Consider the following 21273-nt stretch of genomic DNA (forward strand, 5'->3'; position numbering starts at 1 on the left):
TCCCCAGGGCTGCAAACGACGGAAACCCCGTGCGAGGCATGGCGCCACCTTTGGTTCGGGCAGGAACCGCGGCCGAGGCCGGGCGGCCTGCACTCTTCAGAGGAAGATTCAGGGGAAGGAGTGCCCGGAGGCAGGCAGCAGCCTCCCGGATTTGGGAGAGCAGGGGGACGCCCGGGCCGCAGCAGGCCAAAAACACGTCCCTCGGGAGACAAAGACTGCTTCCCTGGCGAGGGGCCACCCGACGCCAGTGGACCCCACGAGAGCACCTTGACCGCGACATCGCCCCTTTAAGGGGCTTGAGGCCGGGATTGGCTGCGCGGTGGAGGTGGGGCGGTGAGCGGCGACGTCACGGCCCCGCCCCCTTACTATATAGTGAGGCGGCTGCGATAGCGACGACGGCGGCCGAGTGCGAGCTTGGAGTGCGAGCGGGAGCGAGCGGCTGGTGTTGGGCGAGGCGCCTGCGCGGTGTAGGGCCCCTGAGCCCGAGTCGCTGAGACAGCCGGGACGGACATGCGCGGGAGGGCGCCGTGGGGCAGCCGCGGCTCTGCTGGGGTAAGGGGCCTATGGGCCCGGGGCGGGAAGGGCGGCGCCGCGCCCCTCGGGACTCCGGGAGGCTCCCGACGCGGGGCGGGTCCCTGGGCGCGAAGAGGGTCTCCCGGCGCGGAGTCTCCCGGGACGGAGGGAGGGGCCGGCCCGGCGCTCTGGAGACGCGCGGCTCCAGGAGCGGCGAGCTGGGGTCCTGCGGCCGCGGGTTGGCGGCGGCCTCGGGCTCTTTCCTCCTCTTTCCCGGGGCTGCGCGAGTCTGGTCCACACCGCGCGCCCGCAGACTGGGTCGGAGAGCTGCTGGGGGCCGGGATCGGCGCGGGTTCTGACCCACGGTCCCACTGCTTGGTCTCGGCGACGACAGTCATCCCCAGTCGGTGTTCTTAATTCATCGGAGCAGCCCTGTGCCCTTCTCCTCCCAGGAACGCGATTCTTTGCTAGAACGTCCTAAATGCTGTCTCAAAAGGGAAAGAACTGCAGAATTGTGTTCGAAACGTGAACGCTTATTAGATATTTCGCCTCTGTGCCTGTGTGCATTTATATGTATATCGTAGTCTTGTACAAATTAGATGACTCTTTCATCAGGATTAGTACCGTATTGGTACGCAAAGTCTTTATTAGGATTTCGTCATTGCTTGAAAGAAACCAGTCTCTTACCTGATAAAAAAAATATGAATAGATTGTTAGTCATAAACTTAAGTGCAGTCAGAATAGAGACTGTAGCTTTAAAAGAGATGTGTTGGTGACTTTAGGTACACCTGCAACACAGGTAGGGCAAGACTGGTTTCTAGGCAACTGTCAGGGGTGAAGAAAGGTGAGGTTAAAATGCTTTTTTCCCCCCTTCTCTTCTGGAGAACAAGTGTTCTGCAAAATTGCAAGCTTTTATAAATCTGTTAAGAATGCAGTGAGAAAGCATTTGTTGAGAAGACTGAGGCATCTGATTAAGTTCACCATACCTTGTCTTGCTTTCTTTTTTTAAACTGCATTTCTGGTTTTTTGTTTTTCCTTTTTCTTTTCTTTTTTAAACCTCACTGGAATTATGTAGTTGTAAGTGGAGTTTTTCTTAAAGGCATTTTGATACCCATTTCAGGAAATGACCAAGTTTTGTTAAGACCAAAATGAAAGAAATCAGGTCCTTGTTAACAGGCTGACAGTGATTGGTTATCAGTATGTTATCAATCAATCAGGCCCCTTTGCAGATATTAGCAAATTTGAAGAGAACCACAAATTGGTTATAGCATGGAGTTCATTGCCTTCACTTCAAGCACAGAGGTTTCCTTTTCATCTGTGTGTTCTTGTGGACACTCACTGGGACTAACAATGTATAACCCCACAGATACTAGATTGTAAACTCCTTAAGGGCAGGAACCCTGCCTTGCACAGCTTCTGTCTTAGGCAGCTTTGCACGTTAGTTGATGATTGATAATTTCCGGAAAGCATGTTTTACATTTTAAAATTCAGCAGGGTTGCACCAGTCACTGATAAAGCTCAGAAAGCAAATCTGCTTTTTTCGAATGGCTGTTATGAAATGTCTGAATTATTCGTATTTTTGACAGATAGGGAGAACCAGCATTGTGATGCACTGGGTTTCCTACTTTAAGTTCACAGTGGACGCTAGTCGCTCGGTTCTGTGAGATTTAATTACAGTGTACACCTGAGTTTTTGTGTGGAAAGAGCTCTTAACTGCCGCTCCTCGGAAGCCAAACCAGATAGTACTTCCCTTCTGCTGGTAGTAATGGTAGCTTTTAAAAGCAAGTCACCCAAATTACAGGTGCAATCTAACATGCTGGAAACTGACCTGAATTTCTGCATACCATCAGGTTTCTTTAGAAAGATGAGCAGAGGAGGGGAAAGGTGGTGCCAAGGGTAATTCCAGGAATTTGAATGTCACCGTCTCCCTCTAGCAGAGGCACAACTCTTTTCTTGATCTAAATACAGTTGAATCGGTACAGCAGCATCAGGATTCCTGGAGCATCCTTTGGTGCTGCTGTTTGGTCATGCATTTTAAAAGCTGATGGATAATTTCGTTTTAGAGAAACGAAATCTCGTTGTGGCATTCTGGCATTATCCGCACAGCATAAACACATGCTTTTTAAAGATAGATAAAATTGGTAAGTTTCGAGGGTTCTGAACCTAAGTGACTAGCTTCATACAGCAATTATTTTAAGGTAAGGAAGAGTTAGCATGGGATTCAGATTTCAGAAGAGAGAATAAAAGAATTCTGCCATTTGGAGTCACTGCTACTTGAATCCAGTCCCTGTACCATCAAATTGGGCAATATTACCAAAAGGCTGTTGAATGTATCTTTTAAATACGGGGCTGTGGCTACATGAGTTAGCCCTTTTCAACTCCAGAGTGCCATGATTCCACAAAACATTACAGTCTAACAGAAGACACAGTAGGAAGATAAGGATGGGAAGATACCATCCAAGAGCGCTTGTTAAATAAAGGTCCCCCCAGAATATGAAACTCGACGAGTCACAGGTTGTCTTTTGAAGATACTGTTCCCCTCTGCATGAAATGCTCTCCTCCTGAGTCTTCTCACGGCTGCCTTTTCTTCATCCTTTAGATTCACATTTGAAAAATCACGCAAGAGAAGCCTGCCTTCACTGCCTGCGTGAATAGGTCCTCATCCCTCCTTGTCCTCTTATTGTTCCCCATTTGATCCCTTGGCAGTGACCACAATCTGAAACTGCATGCCTGCCTGTTACCTCTCTCCTCGCTAGACTGGGCCTTCCTCAGGCAGCACCATGTCCCTTTCAATGAGTGTCGTATCTAGTCAAAAAGAGTAAGCATCTGGTAGCTGTTTGTGAAAATATCAGTGAAACCGTGCCCTCTTAAGAAACCATGAGCTAAACACAGGAGCTGAGTTCAGTCTTGCTCTGCCCAGTGGACCAGTGCTCGGGTCCTGTTCTGTGTATCAGTCTCCCCACCTGTAACCAAGAGGAGGAGAAACGTGGCTGTCGCCTACAAAGCAGACACTCTAGAAAGGAGAGGTGAGGAAAGTGTAGCTAGGAAGATCCTGGACCGTGCTGATCCTTAGCAGATAGGAGGATGCTTCACCTCACTTCACCCCCTCCTCTGCAAAATGGAGATCATGATCCCTGCCTCTTCTTACAGGGATGTTGTGGGGATCAAGTGGGATGACATGTTAGAAAGTGTTTTTTCATTTGTGGAACACTTTCCAAATACAAGACATTCTATCATTATATTCTGGTTCTTACAGTAGAGCCTGATTATAAGACTCTATTGTAATAATGCCTCACAGAGATCCAGGCTGGGAGTAGATTCAAAGGAAGCTCTCTGGGTATATGTTGTGACCCCTTTTTATGGGTGAAAACAGACCTGCATTATTATCAAACGGATTATATCAAGCGGAGCGTCCCTGTGTCACTAAAGGTCGAGGGTCTCAAAGAACTGTTTGAGGTGGTCACAGAATAGATCAATACCTTAATCCCCTCTCTCCTTTTAGAGGATAGATAGGACAGAACTGCAAGTAATAACTCTTACTGGAGATCTGAGGGACTGGAGCTTAAATAGGAACTTTGATACACTAAAGGTAACCCAAGAAAAACTGTTACCAGTCAACAGAGCCCCAGGACAGTCTGTCTGAGCCCCCCCAAAGACTTGGGCTCCACAGTGGCTCAGATCATCCATCCGTCGGCGAGGTGTGTGGGAGAACCTGGCTCAAGCCTGGAGCCTAGGTCCCTCAGCTCTGTGCCTCCAGTTCCTTGTCTGTAAATGAGGGTAATCACAGGCACCCAGCTCCCAGGGCTGTGGATTAAATTAGGTAATACACATGAAGCACTTAGAACAATGCCCGTCAGATAAGCATCCAGGGAACTAGTGATTATGCTTGCTGAGTTTCTGTTCTCTGTAACAATCCCAGGTTACCCACTGGGTGACTTAAACGCTCGTTAAATAAATTTGAAGTTTGAAAGACACGCTTCCCATCATTAGACTATTGTGCTCATCCTCATTAAGATTTGAATAGAAATCCTGTATCTCCTACAATTGGAAACCTACCATGCACGTGTCTGAAAGGAATAATATTTTTCCCTCCAGTGTGTATGTGTTCTGCTGATGCTAGTGGTGCTCTGTAGGGAAGGGACAAAGGACAGAAGCATCTGTTCTTGCCGCGGGGTGTTTCTGCTGTGTCACCGGGGCCGTGTGGGAGACGGCGCGAGTCCAGAGGCTGGCAGTGACCATGGAGTTGAATAAATAGGTTTTCCATTGGCTTGCCATTTCTTAAAATACTTAGCTAGAAAATATAATGAATTATTCCTGAACTTAGGTCATCCAGCTTTGACTGTGACAGAGTGAAGGTGAAATATTCTCCTGGTCGCATTGGTTTTTACCACCTGCCAATGAGCTATTATGTACCAGGCCTGGAGCTGCATGAGGAGGAAATATGTCCATTCCCACTGGGCCACTCATTTCTTCACAGAAACCACGGAGTTTCATTCCATGTTGTTAACTTTGTTCAACACCCTTGTAAGTCATCTGGGCATTCAGGGTGAAGCTGTTGATGCTTCCACAGAGCGGCCCCTACCTTGCGGCCCCCTCTCTTCCTCTGCCCTCCGCCCCTCGGCAGATCACACCTGTTAAAATCCGAGCAACACCCTGAATTAAAGCCAGTGATTTTTGAAGAGCCTTCTGCTTTCAGTGAATCAACTCAGACCACACAACACCATAGCAGTTGTGAACACGGAATGTGTTAGGTGAGGAGCAAATCAGTAGGTTTTCTCATATTCCTAATAAAAGTGAAAACCCTCTAGAACAGCCAGACTGAACGTTCAGTGCAGATCGCTCGGCCATTAGTGCTGTAGACACTGATCACAGGAAAAATAGTGAGGTTTGGTTTGGTTTTCTTTTTTTTACTTTGCCAAAGGTGACTGTTTTAGACATTTTCAGAATGAAAGATGAGTTGGTTTCTTTGAGGGGTTGGGGGGTATCTAAAATCCTGGTATTTGTCACAGTCTGAAGTCTGTTTCTTTTTTCTCAAATTTTGGCTCTAAATATAGTTACCTGATAGCTCCCTGGATATGGAAATTGTTAGGGAGGTAATTGTTAAATGCAGCTGAGGAGACCATTTATCACCCTGAATAAACAGAAATCAGGTTCTTAAACCAGATTGAAAGAAGGAAATTACATCACACTTTTAAATAAGGAAGCACTGAGTAGAACTGGATGAGTCGTGTGACAAAAATGTGCCCCTCCCCCTCTCGTGGATTGCTTCTGAGATTTATTAATGAGATCTGTGGCCAGGTAAGCATATCTAGGTTACTGTCTTAAGGTAGCCTGGTTTTTTAAAGAACAGTATCAAAGAGGTTATCCTCAAACAAAAAGCATGTGATTTCACCTATTTAATAAAGAATGTGGAATGTGCTTTTGGGTGTACCCCCCCCCCTTTTTTTTTTTTTAAGGAAAATGAGCTTAAATTTAGCAGCAAAAACACAGTAGGTGCCTTATAATCCAGAAGAGAAGGTGACATTGTGTCTGTTGTTAGGAAGCCCCTACCTGATTGCTTTAAGCAAGCATGTAGTAACAGCTGCTAGTTTGGAAAGTTACAGTGTTAACCATTTAAGCTTCTAATCTTTTTACTGCTGCTGCTAAGTCACTTCAGTGGGATCCCATAGACGGCAGCCCACCAGGCTCCCCCGTCCCTGGGATTCTCCAGGCAAGAACACTGGAGTGGGTTGCCATTTCCTTCTCCAAATCTTTTTACTACCTAGTCTCAAAACCGTCTGCTTTGGGCTTTGGAAATGAATTTAGTGAGCATTCCTTGCCGGCTCCATGTCCCTAGACTTGTATTATAATTGACCAGTGTCACCAAATGTTTATCCCTTACAAATCTGTGCTTTTTCCCTTCTTCACTGATATATATTATAAATTACATGAGTCTTTCATGTAATTACTTTTTTAAAAAAAATGAGGTGAATGTTTTCTCAGAGTCCACTTAATAAGCACGTGTTAGAGATGAATGAGGCCAGGATCTGTTGAAGGAGGGGAGGCGGAGAGTCCTGTTGTAGAAAATCAGCATGATAGAAGGGGACTAGGGCACAGCACAGAATAATCAGGCCCTGGAGACACTTCTCTGGCTTTTCTGGAGAAAGCAGGTTCACGGAGAAGATAGCATGAGAACCGCCCTAAAGGATATGTTGATTTCTAACAGCAGTTTGGGGAAAGGAGAAGCAAGAGCTTGAAAAAGGTTGGACTGGGGCCTTGTTCCGGAGGCCTTCAATGGCAGGCTGAGCGGCATGTATGGAGAAGCCTTTGAAGGTCTTTGAGCAGCGGAAGATCTAAGCTGGAGCTTAGGTTAGGTCAGGGACAGAGATCCAGCGTGTAGGGTGGATTGGGGATCTTCATAGCCGAGGCAGATTAGGACAGAAGGAAGATAGATTTGAGAAAAACAGCATAGAAATGAGCTCTGGCCCTTGGTGATTCAACGCACGTCTGCTGTGGCTCAGGATAAAAATGGTGCCTTTGGGAGACGTGTGATCTGCTTAGACCGTGAACTAGTTTGGGAAGGGAGTGTGGCAAGAGGGGTTTGGTTTGTGGAGTTCCAGATGCCAGGGGACCATCCAAGTGGAAAGGTAATCACCAGACAATAGGACATACAAAGTGGAGGCTTGAGCCAGGGCTGGACCTGGGATTCAGGAGCTGTGATGTGGGGTTGAAGCCCTCTACGGGGATCAGAACTCAAGGCGGCGCTAACCCTAACCCTAACCCTAACCCAGGTTGTTAGGACAGAAAGTAAAGGGGCAGTCTCAAGAAACAGATGGTTTTAGGGTTGTCCTTTGTTTTTCCTTGAATTAAAAAAAAAAACAAATCAAGTGATGTTAATAGGAAAAAGGAGTTCATACCTGCCATTGGTATTGAACAGCATTTTCGACCCTAAAAGGCTAAAGATTAGTCCACATGTTTCAGAGGAGCTTCCATACCCAAGATTATGGAGACCCTGGTCAGTGTGCTAGGCTGCCCAGATGCCCATCAGGTTTCGTGTTTCTGCATTTCATCACCCAGTGCCATCTTGGACTTGTAGATCCTGGTTTTCCCCAGGACAGGGGAGGGGGTATCTTTTGCAGTTGTTTTCCTAATGAATCTTAAGGCAGAGCTCGTTTTACACATGTAAGGGGACAAAATTCACAACACAACAGTATCAGCTTCAGTTTCCTTGAGCTCTGCACACATTTCTTTTAACTCAGGGTTGACCAATGGATGGATCCACCACCCCTACTCCAAGGAGTACATATTTTGAATGCTTCTAGAGTTTTTTAAGAGGCATAAAAGAATTCCAGGTGGTTCCGCCCCACACCCACAGTTTATTGCCTGGGGAACACCCTGTAGAAGTTGGCTTCTGGACCCCGAGCAGGCTGCCCTCCTGGGAGTCCACCGAGGGGGGAGTTATTCTCCAGAAGGAGAGAGAGAGAGCAGTGACACTGCGGCGGAGCTCCCCGTGCGAGCCAGTGGGAGGTTTGGACAGTTTCATAACACAGCCCATTCACAATTCCCCATTGAAATGTAGAGGCAGGTCACCTTCGATGAATGCACAAAGACGCTATTGTGGTCACAGCAAGCTGCCTTAGTGAACACAATTCTTTTTATACTAAAAAAAAAAAATTTTTTTCCCTTTAAGAAAGCTAACAAGTAGGTGATAGAAACAATGACTGAAAAATAACTTTTTCTAGAACATATACAGAATGTTAAGGGACCATTGACGACGGAGGGCCAGGATTCCGAGGCCATTTCAGCAGAGGCGATGGTTACACAATCACTCTGTTGAAAGCGAAGATTTAGATGGCATTAGGAGTCTGACACACAGTAATTACTGGTAGTTCTTGTTGGCCTGCAGACAGGTGGGGGCTGGGCCTCCACAGTCCCCCGCAGCACTTTCCTGTAATCTGGATGGGCGATCTTCAAACGTGTGCTTTCAAACCACTTAAATACCATATTCTCCTTCCTCTCTGGCCTTTCATTTTTCTATCACCACAGATACACTCCCTGTTGTCCTGCCAGCGCTTGTAGATCTCTTAGGAAGAGCACTCTAAAGCACCGGGCAGGGTCAGAGAAGAAGTGTCTAGCAAATCTTTTTCTAAAGCTTGTCTTTAAAATTTTTTTCTTAGAGCTTAAACTGAATTCAAAGGAAGTAAAAACACATTTCGCTGTGTTCCTAATCTAAAAACCAACCCTCAAAAACAACAGAAAAGACCTCCCCTAAATAACTTAGATTTCTGAAATGATGGGTTCCCCCCTGCTTCTTTATCTTTAGAGACTGATGAAAGATAAAGTTTGACTATTAGAAATAATATTTTAAACCTATTAAGTCTCTGCCTGGTATATTCAAACAGCTGACTTTGGGAGAGTAAAAAAGCTGAGAAGTGGTAATTGGGCCCCCGGTCCTTTGTCACTGAAACAGTACCTTCTCTACATTCCTTTTTACGAAAAAAAAAAAAAAAAGAATATTTGCAGAGTGTTTTTCTAGACCCTTAACTTAAAAACAGCTCTGTGCCTTACATATTGTATACATTCAGTTGATACTGACAATACTAATAGTTTGATGGCGTTGTACAAATATACATTCAACAAACGTCTCCTTACCCAGCACCTGCTCCTGTTCAGGTGGTGATAATTAATGACTGGGACACAGCTTCTTTCCTGAGCTCGCAGTCTCGTAGGGGGTGACAGATCGGTCCCTAAAACAGAACCCTGACCGTGTGCCGCCTCCCTCTGCTCCGCACACCCATCTCTCGCACTCATGTCAGCCACAGCCCTCAGCGCAGCACCCAGCTCTCTCGGTTTGTGCAAACACAGTTGCCGAGTGGATGAGAACGGGTCATAAAGTGTATGTACACATCACAGAAGGGGTCACTGTGACGCAGAGGGCCGACAGGGTATGTTCTCAACTTGTTCTAAGCGGATATGAGTATCTGAAGAGGGGGCAGAGACGGGTGCTAATCATGAGTACACCTTGCCAACGGATACAGGAAACTAAAGAGAGGCAGTAGGGACTGAGGGGAGAGGGGAGGGTTGGAGGGCTCTGAAGAGAGGGGCGGCTGGATTAGGAGAAATTGCACTGACTTGGCCTCTGTCACCCATGCCTCACAGCGAGGCGGCACATAAATTACCAGGCACTCCACCGAGGAGAATGCAGAGAATGCAGACCGCAGTTTGCCTTCAAAAGGGAGGAGGATGCTGTCCAGGCCTCTGCCCGAAGCCGGTCATCCTGCAGAACTTGATTTTTTTTTACAGAACAGGAGTGAGTGTCCTCTGTGCATGAGGACGTCTCGATTCCTACACAAGTAGTGTCTGGAGAATTTGTCTTCCCGGGGCCCATCTCCACCCCCCCGCCACCACCCCCCACCCCTGAAATACAGAATCTAAATAAGTGCTGGGCTTGTGGGGTCATCAAGTGACAGCTGTAGACCCTCTGCTTCATCAGAGCGTTGGGTCTTAGTGAACAGTGGTGCTGCCATATTGAACACAGTAATTCCTGAAATGACTTTCTTAGCTTGGGACAGGGTGGGGTGCAGGGAGTAAGGAATGAGCTCAACGCTCAGCACAACCACACGGGCAGGTCGGTCTACTAGGAGGCTGGAGAGACGTCTGTGTGAGGCCTCTCTGTGTGCACTTGTCTGCCCCCCACGCCCAACCCCAAGGTCTGCCCTGGCCTGAGACAGACTGTTTCTCATTGGCTGAAAACACCTCAAATCTTAGTATTTATTGCATGCATGCTAAGTTGCTTCAGTCATATCCGACTCTCTGCAACCCTGTGGACTGTAGCTGCCAGGCTCCTCAGTCCATGGGATTCTTGAGGCAAGAATACTGGAGTGGGTTGCCATTGCCTCCTCCAGGGCATCTTCCCAACCCAGGGATGGAATCCACATCCCTTAATACCTCCTGCATTGGCAAGGAGGTTCTTTACCACTAGTGCCATCTGGGAAGCCTGTATTTAACACCACCACCCCTACCCCCAAAAAAGACTTTTAGTGTCGGTATTTAAGTAACCTCATGAAAAGTAAGAACTCAGTAGTGTTACGACGTGCTGCGGTCCCTGGGGTTGCAGAGAGTCGGAACCAACTTGGTAACTGAACAGCAGCAACAGCAAATGTAAACCTGACTGGGGGGAAGTCTGTAACTGGATGTTTCTGTTCCGCAGGCCCTGGAATTCTCTCCCCTCAAGTTCCTCGTGTTTGGGGATTGTTTACCCTGCTCTTAACCTCCTCTGTACCCAACCTTCCCCCCCACCAGGGAATGAAAGCCACCGGTTGACCGTACGCATCCCTGGGCATCACAAGTCTGAAGACGTCCCAGAATAAGGCACAATGTCCATGGCAGGAGTGGCTGCTCAGGAGATCAGAGTCCCGTTAAAAACTGGGTTTCTGCATGATGGCCAAGCCTTGGGAAGCTTGAAGGCCTGCTGGGGTGGCCGCAGCGAGTTTGAGAAGTAAGTGCAGGATGTGGGGTTGCCAGAGCCCCCAAGCGGGTAACATTGGAGTGAGAGAGGGGACGTGGTTGCTACTTGTTTGTGACCCAGATGTCCGTCCTTCCCTTTCAGCGGCTTTTTAAACATCGACCCAATAACCATGGCCTACAGTCTGAACTCCCGGGCGCAGGAGCAGCTAACCTCCATCGGTACGTATCCAGAGCGTCCTGAGAACCCAGGTGCCCTCAGCATAGGGAGAGGAAGCTAGCAGCCCCGAGGGAGCCTGTGCCCCAGTGCTGTTTTCTAAATGAGGAAGTGACCGAGGCCATTTCCGACAGGAGTCTGACCCCTAGTGGCAGCAGATCCTGAAGTAAGCGTGTTCTTGTCAGGCTCTCGGTGGCTCAGCCGGAGTCACTGGGTCTCTGTGTGGAGGCGTGAAGCCACCCCAGCCAGGAGACACACTGAACTCTCCAGAACCTCGGACATGAGCTCTCTTCTTCCTTACTAGCTTCGAACACCTGTTTGAAGGTAACAGAATAGTACAGATACTGACAGAAACTTAGACAAATGTGTGTATCATCAGCCCTTCTAGATTTTTGCCAAGGGCTGCCTGTCACGTCGCGGGTGAGTCTCCCGGCTCTGGGTATCGCAATGGGCCAGGTGAGGCCTCGTCTTATCTCAGGCCTGCCCTGCGTGTCCTGGGTGGCCTGTCTTGCAAATGGCCAGGTTGGTATGGCCTGGCTCCCCAAATTACATGCTGTTCACCTTCCGTGGACTTCGCACATGTCACAGAACCTGTCTGGGGCGTGTGGGCGTGCGCCGTGCACACGGCCAAGACGATGGAAGAGATAATTTGTTCTTTGAACCAGATCAGGTGCGTTCCCCGCCTCCGGCCCTTGATTACACCCGCAGCAGTTGCCTGGGTGTGCTCAGCGTTCCATCAGCTGGTGTTTCACCACGAGTGACCCAGCCGAAGGCGACAGGAATCCAGGCTGCTGGGGTGGGGTCCAATTCCCTCCATGGGGAGAGCACAGACCATCCTCCATAACCTCTCGTTTCCTTCCAGGGCGCACCTCCAGATCCACCCCGATGAGCAGCAGCCACTGTGCAGAGCACGGCCCCCCTCCGAAGTCCCGCCTGCCTCCCCTCATCATCCCCCCAAGTGAAGGCTGGGGGCAGCAGGAGCAGGACCGGGTGGCATGTGGACTGAAGAAGCTGGCGGTGAACGGGGTCTGTGCCGCCACACCCCCGCTAACCCCTGTCAAGAGTCCCCTGTCCCTCTTCTCCAGCTCAGCGCCCTGCGAGCGGGGCTCCCGGCCCTTGCCGCCACTGCCCATCTCCGAGGACCTCACCCTGGACGAGACAGACTGCGAGGTCGAGTTCCTCACCAGCTCGGACACGGACTTCCTTCTGGAAGACTGCGGGCTCTCCGACTTCAGAGCCGACGGCCCCGGCAGGCGCAGCTTCCGAGGGTGCGGACAGATCAACTATGCATATTTTGACACCCCAACCGTCTCCGCCGTGGATCTCAGCCAGGAACCCGACCAGGCTGCCAGGGCACCGAGTGCCAACCCCCCTCCGCCCCAGGCCCACCGGAGACTGAGGAGGTCTCACTCAGGCCCCGCGGGGTCCTTCAACAAGCCGGCCATCAGGATCTCCAGCTCCGTGCACAGGGCTTCTCCCAATTCCGACGACGACAAGCCTGAAGTTCCCCCTCGGGTCCCCATCCCTCCCCGGCCGGCCAAGCCAGACTACAGAAGGTGGTCGGCCGAGGTCACCTCCAGTACGTATAGCGATGAGGACAGGCCCCCCAAAGTCCCACCGAGAGAGCCCTTGTCCCGGAGCAACTCGCGCACCCCAAGCCCCAAAAGCCTCCCATCTTACCTCAACGGGGTCATGCCCCCCACGCAGAGCTTTGCCCCCGACCCCAAGTACGTGAGCAGCAAAGCCCTGCAGAGACAGCACAGCGAGGGGGCTGCCGGCAAGGCACCCTGCATCCTGCCCATCATTGAAAATGGGAAGAAGGTGAGCTCCACACACTACTACCTGCTCCCTGAGAGGCCACCCTACCTGGACAGATTCGAAAAATTCTTTAGGGAAGCAGAAGAAACACACGGGAACACCCCTGTCCACCCCCTCCTGGCCAATGGCAGTATCTCTTCAGCCCCAGACAAGCTGGACCTAAAGCCACGAGTGGACCCGGGAGGCCATGTGAAGCGCAAACATTTCTCCTACGTGGTTTCTCCTTAGACCCTGGAGTCCCGGCTCAGCAGAGGTGCCATGGAAGCGAGTGGTTCTCTCGCAGTTCCCCAGACCTGTCAAGGTTCCCTGGGAAAGTGGTCCAGATCACAGGATCAGAGAGTCGAACTCTCCGTCTGAACGGGAAGAGCTTAGAGAGTCGGGAGGTGCTGAGGTGCTGAGCATCCCTGACCGTGTGAGCGTCAGAGAAAAGTCTGCTCAAGCCTGTCATTTAAAGATGCGCTGCAGGGAGGAAGGACAAGGGACACGCATCTGTGTGCACGCTGCACGCCTGCATCTGCACTTGTGGTAAAACCATAGATTCCAGTTGCAAGTTAACCCAGTGGTTCCTGTCTTAGAGTAATATATATTTAGAACAAGAAAAACTCAAGCTGGAGGATGGCTCCTGAGAGACTGAACATTGAGCAAATGGGAGAGAATACAGTATTGTTTAGCTCAGAATCATAAAATATTATATATATATATTATTATTATTTTTGCATAATAAGGTTGAAGATTGCCAGCTCTGAGGCCTCTTCTGTTTTGTCTCATTTATTTTTGCAAGCAGTTTTTCCATGGAGGGCAGGCCGTACATTCTTTCCATGACTTCACCTGCCTGCTTTAAGTCGTCCTGAGACCTGAATCCTGTAGGTCTTGCTGGAGGGATGGCAGCAGCTTTGGTACCGTATTCTCACCTGTCTGGGTCTCATATGAACAATGGGAAGGTAACAGAATAAGTCACTTTTCCTTACCATTCCTTCTCTGTTCCACCCCCAGGAAACACAGGACACATGGGGAAAAGCAAACTCTTGGCCAGTGTTGAGGATGTCAGTTGAGGCAATGAAACAGTCAGCTGTTGGGTTGAGAGTATCTGTGTGGAGATGTGTGTTGTGGGTTTCTTTTTTTTTTTTTTTCCCTCCCCTATTTTAGTTGCATATGAATAAACAAATACAACACAAGCTGGCCTTGTGTTGCTGGTTCCTCTTCAGTATTTCCTGGGGATTATTTGCTTTCTAAGTAAAACCCTTCTGACCAACAGCCCAGTATGTCTTAAGACCGGAGGTCATGTCACCTACTTTGGAAGCTCTCACAGCAGGCTGCTCCGCTCGGATCTGGTGAGACACAGAGCTTGTGTTGCACTTCCACGTGCTTCGCTGTATTTATCTTGTGTAGAGCAGCACAGAAGAGATGGTGCTCATTAACAGAAGTACCTTACTACAATGTTCTCCACATTAAACAAGCTGTTTACAGTTTAAACTGCTGAGTGATGTTATTTGAGCTATTTAAAGCTTATATTTTAGTATGAACTAAATGAAGGTTAAAACATGCTTTAGAAAAAGGCACTGATTTCTGCATTTATGTGTACAGTATTGGACAAAGGATTTTATTCATTTTTGTTGCATTATTTTGAATATTGTCTTTTCATTTTAATAAAGTTATAATACTTATTTATGACACCGTTAATAATGTTTCTTGCCTACACTCTTATACAATTTTGTGTCTCGGGTAGTATGACAACTTGACCATTTTTAAGCACAAAGGAAGATGTTTTACAGTCTAATGTACACTTGAAATTTACCATCATTCCCTAAAATGAGAAATAATTTGAGCAATTTAGATTTAAGTAGTATACAGACAATGGCAAAAGTGAGCTGTTTGTATTTACCTGCAACAATTTAAAGGGTCCTTTGAATTGATGCTGGTATGTTGCCATGGAAACAGTTTCCATGTGGGAAGGGATGTCCCCATCAAGTGGACTGTACCAGGAAGGAACCAGCTCTGACGTGGACGTGACATGTCTCATCTTGGGCTTGAGGACTAGGTCTGGATTGCCCTGGGTCCTTTGGAAGGCCCTGTTTTTTGCTTGACCTGAGGCCCCCAAAGAAAGTACAGCCTGCTCTGGTCTCTCAGAGTCACAGTTTTGGGAAGCAGGAGGATACAGGGATGCTGTTGGGGAGGGCACCCTCCCGTCCAGTGTCACTCGCCTAGTTTTCCTTTGCTCTCCTCTGCCCTCAAGCTTCCCACATGACAGCAAAGCTGCCGTGACATTGACTGCATCCTCGTCTGTACTGGGTTTCTGCCAGTGTCAAGAGTGAGGATTCAACACACACAATCTGGGCTGAAAGTCCAGCGCGGGCTCTTTCTAATGACCTGTTGGGCGATACTTCAAAATCTGTATGTCGGTTTTCTCACTGGTAAAGTTAATAGGGGGGCAGGGGTGATGCCTATGGGAATTACCTTTGACAATTACATGTAAACCAGTAACTAAATGTAAACACAGTGAGGGCCTGGTCTGTGAGTTGGTTTTGTGATTCTCTGTTGCTCACCCTAAGCCCACAAGTTGGACATTATTTCTGGCATTTAACAGATGAAGAAATGGACTTGAGTTCATTTATCAGACATTCGTTGAGTAACTACATGCTTGGAACACACACCCAGGAATTTGAAGCAGTACATAATGACCATTTGTGATAAACCCTAGGAAGGCATGAACGGTGGTGGTGACAGGATAACAAAACACCGCCTCCCCTTCCTGCATCCCCCAAGGTGATAGGGTCTGAAGGGGTGGAATCTGAGCTGAAGGAAGCAGAGTGAACAGGGAGGGACAGGAGAGGAGACACTGAGGCCAGAGGAGAGCTGGGTGTTTTCCAGAAGCCAGAAGTTATACAGTGAGATGGACAATGGGAAAGGGTGGTCGGTACCACCCAGAGGTCCAAGCGGAGGAGGGATGCGGTGGGATGTGTTTTCAAAAGGCCAGTTGTATGGAGAATAGATTGGAAACAAGGAAACTTCAGGACAGGCTGTCAGAATTGAGATCCGAGCGTCAGACGGTGGGAAAGAAAAAAATTGGCTTTGAAGATAATACTTCAAGGTAGAAACAGAAGGCTGGGGACCTTAGGTGGGAGACAGTCCCAGTATGTGGCTTGGGCTGCCATAAGTATCCCCCAGCTTTCTGCAAGCCTTTTCTTTGTATAGTGGTCAAGTTGTTTAGTCACCAAATCATGTCTGACTCTTGCAATCCCATGGACTGAAGCCCACAAGGCTCCTCTGTCCATGGGATTCTCCAAGCAAGAATACTGGAGTGGGTAGCCATTTCTTTCTCCAGGGAATCTTCCCAACCCAGGGATGGAGTGCATGTCTCCTTCATTGGCAGGCAGATTCTTTACTGCTAAGCCACATGGGAAGTCCGTTGTGGTCAAGACAATCTTTAATTCATTGTATATTTGCTTCACTCTTCACCTTTGAGTTTTCCTTGATTTTGAAAGAATGTTATCTTTTTTTTTTTTTTTGGTCGGGGGCAGGCTGCGTTGGGTCTTCATAGTGGTGTGCAGACTTCATTAGTTGCAGCCCACAGGCTCAGTTGCTCTGGGACATGTGGGATCTTAGTTCCCTGACCAGGGATCGAGCCTGTGTCCCTACATTAGAAGGTGGATTCTTAACCACTGGACTCCCAGGGAAGTCCTGCAAAAATATTATCTTTTCCTCTTTCTTCTTGGCCATTGCCACTAGCAACCAGAACGTTATCCATTTGCCAACTCAGTCCTCGTCCGGCACACAGAGCAGAAGGAATGCTAGGACAGCCCTGGGCCTAGGACAGCCCTGGGCCTGCTCTCTTAGTGTTGATAAGGCCATTATGTCGAGGAAACGGCCACTCTTAGCAGCCACTGAATGCACTGTTGAGGTCTCTTCCCATACCCAGTAACAAAGCTCTGGCTTTAAGTCAGGAAATGCAGGCGCCTCTCAGCTTCCCACAGTCTCTGTTCCCCATCCATGGGAGACCATGGCAGAGCAGGACCCAGCCCTATAAAAATAGAAGGAATTTATTATTAGGGATTGTTTCATGGTAGAAAACAGAAGCTAAGTTCAAGAGGACTGTTTTGTAAGTCAACTCCAAATCTGAATTATATTATCTAGGCTGCAACAATCAAATATACATTGCCAATCTCACAAAGTTCCACATTCTAATGAAGTTTAACCTGGTTTATATGTTGCTTATTTCTCCTTAGGTCTCAAGGGCTGTCTTAACTATGTCATGAAAAGATTAAGAGGATGTTTCTTCAATGCTAGGGCCCTGAGTTAAAACAGTAAAGTTGTAGATTTTTCTAGAGCAGTTCATAGGAAAGAGAAATACATCCGCCCACTGGTTCAAGAATCAAAATGTTTATTATGCTGTTCTCTATTTTAGTTCTCCCTTTTTTTGGCTGCACTTCTAGGCCTACGAGATCTTATTTCCCAAACCAGAGATCAAACCCATGCCCTCTACAGTGGAAGCATGGAATCTTATCTACAGGACTGCCAGGGCAGTCCCAGTAATTTAGTTTTTAATTTCATCACATAATCTATTATTTTAGGGTACATGGAGACTTTTTCTCAAAAATAAGCTCCTGGTTATTTCATATATAGCTTGTCTTTCTTTTTTTTTAACTTTCATTTTGAGATTAATGATAAATTCTTAAGTTTCAAAATCAGTACAGAGAGGTCCCCTGGACCCAATAACCAGATTCCCCAACAATAAGATATAATCATCGTCCATTATCAAAACCAGGAAAGTGAGGACTTCTGGTGGTCCAGTGGCTAAGACACTTCCACTGCAAGAGGCGTGGGTTCAATTCTTGGTCGGGGAGTTCCGGGGTACGGCCAAAAATAACCCCAGGAAGCTGACTACATTGTCACAACACGCATAATACAGAATTTTATTTAGCAATAGTTACATCAAAATAGACTTAGGTCCTACTTTTAAAAATTAACTTGGAAATTCATTCTGTCATTCTGTTAGGCAATTTGTGAAAAACTAATAAAGCTTTAAAACTATGTTACCTTATAAAAATTTCTACATTTTGGTAATGGCAGTTGAGAAGATAGAACTGACTCATGTTCATTTTGATCTGCCAAGATTTTCTGCAAGATTAATTTTCATTAACTCGAGTAAGGATATTACTTCATGAGGATTCATGAATGATTTTTCCTTTAAAGGCCTTCAGATAGACGGAGACTTAATGTTCCGTATCTTTGAATCTGAACTTGAGACAAGCCAGGAGGCACACTGTGAATTCCTAAACCAGTCCTAAAGCTTGAGGGGTCGGTGTTTGAATGCTTGTTCTTAAGAAAGTAAGTTTGGGTCAAACTAAAACACACTCAGGGACTTGTTTGCTTTGCAAACGAGGCCATTTGGCAAATGTTCTGACCCTTCTCCTCTCCACATTCAAACCTTACACCTTTTAAGAGAAGTTTTGGAGTTTTATTTGGAAAAAGTAGAGAGAAGTAAGAACGGGATAGAAGGTTCAAGTCCATTCAAAGTTGGCTGCCTCTCCTTTTATCAGGACTAAGTGAGGGGCTTCCCTGGTGGTCCAGTAGTTAAGAGTCCGCCTGCCAATGCAGGACACACGGGTGCAAGCCGTGGTCTGGGAAGATCCTATGTGCCTCGGGGCAACTAAGCCTGTGCTCCACGACGAGAAGCCTCGTACGGCATCTAGGGAGTAGCCCCTGCTCACCTTAACTAGTGAAAGCCCTTGCGCAGCAACGAAGACCCAAATAAATAAATTATTATTTTTTTTTAATAGCTCAGGGAATGAAAAAAAAAGACTGAGTGAAATAATGTAACTCAAGCATGCGTAATGCAATCTGAGGGTGTGAATTTTCACGCTTGCTTTTTGCTTGCCATGTATCAAATTTCAAGGTATTTCTTCCTCAGCCACCCAGATCTGTGACGAGAGCGTGTTTAAACAAGCGCACCTCAGCTCCCATGTGATATGCCCAGAACTCAGTAGCAAACCTACGTACACCACGCATGTTTCCCCACACTTGCAGAAGTGCTTTCACGCCAGAGCAGCCCTCGACAGCCCTTTGTTCCTCAGCCCGTGGCCACCTGCGGGTGGAGCTGCTTGGGAAGGTTTTCCCTGCCTAGAAAGAGAGCTGCTGGCAGGCCACTAGGCTTACACGTGCCTCCCCTATGCCATCGGCCTTCACCCCGTGATCTCATAAAACGGCCAGGAACCCCAAGCGAGCCCACCTGTAGCAAGTCCTCTAAAACAGCATCCCTTATGGCAGATAACCCTGCCCTTCCCCTTCCCGCAACCAAAGCAGAAGCTGGCAAGGGGGGAACCAACTGGTTATAATCAAGGGACCAATCCCTGGGAATGTAGGAGCATTCATCATCTTGACTTTTTGCCCTGATGCAGAAAGGCAGCAGCTTCATTCCTTGGCAATCACTGTGGATCTGCGTCAAATAAACATCATCACACGCTTCTGGTGTGCTTCTTCAAAGATTGCAGTCATGAGGGATGAGCCCAGCACCTCCTCCGGGGACTGCTTGACTTCTGTCCCCTCCCCTCTTGTGTAAGGCAGGATGAGTCCGTCTGTCTGGCTGAGCCCAGAGCAGCCCCCAGCTTAGTGCGCAGGAAGCTTATTTTGCTGGTTTCCCTGGCCGTGCTGGGGTTCCTGCAGGTACTGGTGTCTTGTACACAGTTTTCTGTCTATTGACAGTAACCAATCACAGTTCCTGGCTAAGCAGAAGTCAAGGCAGGATCCCAAGGCACAGGGAGGCCTGGGAGCCCAGCTCAGCGCACCCACAGCAGCCCAGATGCATGATAAGACTTGTCCACGCATCGTCCCAGCCCAGGAGCCTCTAATTACACGTCTGGGGCTCACAGGAGCCCAGGTGGCCCAGCTCACATGATCCCAGAACTGTGAAGAGATTGCGGGAACAGTTCTCACTGCCCTCGCAGCCGGGTGGGCGAGGCTCCTCTGAGCCCCGTGCGTCATTTCAATATAAATTATAACAACCGCCTTCCAAAGACAACAAGAGTGCATTTAACCAGGCGGCTCTTCTCCAAGCATTGCCACCATTATATCCTCCCATCAAGGTTCCGACCAAACTCTACCTTTGCAGTCTTTCCAGCTCAACTTTCCACCTCCTCCAGACCTCCAACTTGAATAGCAGAAAACTGTTGGGCCTCGTAGCAGAACCAATGCAAAAAACACAATATCAGGTCCCCAAGCAGCTGGGTTTTCCCCCATACAATAAAGCTGTGACCCACGAGGTGGATCGTGGGAAGCCACTTTGACTAGTGGATCCTGTTCCTGCAGCTCCTTGACCGTATTGACAGCCAACAGAAATTTCTGTTTCCCAGGGTCTTCATAAAGCACACTGAAATCTTCTGTGAAGACATCAGCATCCACCTTACAACCAAGCCATCTTCTTTAAAAGAAAAGACACCTGGGGACTTCCCTGGTGGTCCAGAGTCTAAGATTCAGCGCTCCCAATGCAGGGGCCCAGGTTCAATCCTTGGTCAGGGAACTAGATCCCACAGGCCATAACTAAGACCGGGCATGGCCAAATATATAAATACATTTTTTTTTAAAATAGAATATATAAAAAGAAAAGACACCTGTGCGGAGCCAAGCAACAAAGTCACTGTCACTGGAACCAAAATCTCAACTGGCACATGCTGGTCAGCAGCTTATTCAGGAAAGAAAGCTGAGCCGTGGGAGGGGGTAACACAACAGGTGTTGATCCTGTCGTCAGTCAGCTGTGTGGGAGGATTTTGAGGAGAGCAGCCAGAAATCTGTTTTTGTTTTTGTTTTCAAAGCTATAAGTTTGTTATTTTTTTTTCTTCCGAGCTCACTGGATGCTGAATCAGTTCGATTGTTCCTTCTGTAAGAAACCACACACTTTAATGGGATTAAGCAAATAGCCACTTATCTGGTCATTGATAAGGATCCTATAAAGAAATTGATTTATCAAACTGAAATCCTCATTTTACTGTTTTTTAAAAATATTTATTTCATTTACTTGACTTCACCTGGTCTTAGCCATGACACATGGGATCTTCAGTCTTCAGTTGCAGCACGTGAACTCCTGTTGTAGTATCTAGTTCCTTGATCAGGGATCAAACCCAGGCCCCCTGCATTGGGAGCACAGAGTCTCAGCCACTGGACCACCAGGAAAGTCCATGAAATCCTCATTTTAAATATTTTCCTCTAAAGCTTGGCGTATCAGGCTGTTGTTCAGTCTCCGACTCTTTTTGACCCTGTGGACTACAGCATGCCAGGCTTCCCTATCCCTA

At 47.9% G+C, this 21273-nt stretch overlaps 1 protein-coding gene across 2 annotated transcripts; it reads left to right on the top strand.

The window, feature by feature from the left end:
• The first annotated feature begins 399 nt into the window (after window positions 1-399).
• Window positions 400-14671, top strand: ERRFI1 (ERBB receptor feedback inhibitor 1). 2 transcript variants are annotated; one of them, XM_027565001.1, is made up of 4 exons: window positions 400-552; window positions 10795-10990; window positions 11102-11178; window positions 12036-14671. In XM_027565001.1, the coding sequence occupies exons 2-4, from the start codon at window positions 10869-10871 to the stop codon at window positions 13217-13219; spliced, it is 1383 nt and encodes a 460-aa protein (XP_027420802.1). In that variant the 5' UTR covers window positions 400-552; window positions 10795-10868; the 3' UTR covers window positions 13220-14671. The 2 variants fall into 2 exon arrangements, with proteins under 2 accessions (XP_027420802.1, XP_027420803.1); XM_027565002.1 differs by lacking the exons at window positions 400-552; window positions 10795-10990 and adding an exon at window positions 11359-11497 and having other exon boundaries at window positions 11104-11178.
• The last annotated feature ends 6602 nt before the right edge of the window (window positions 14672-21273 follow it).

Source organism: Bos indicus x Bos taurus, chromosome 16 (genome assembly GCF_003369695.1).
Source record: "Bos indicus x Bos taurus breed Angus x Brahman F1 hybrid chromosome 16, Bos_hybrid_MaternalHap_v2.0, whole genome shotgun sequence".
NCBI lineage: Eukaryota > Metazoa > Chordata > Mammalia > Artiodactyla > Bovidae > Bos > Bos indicus x Bos taurus.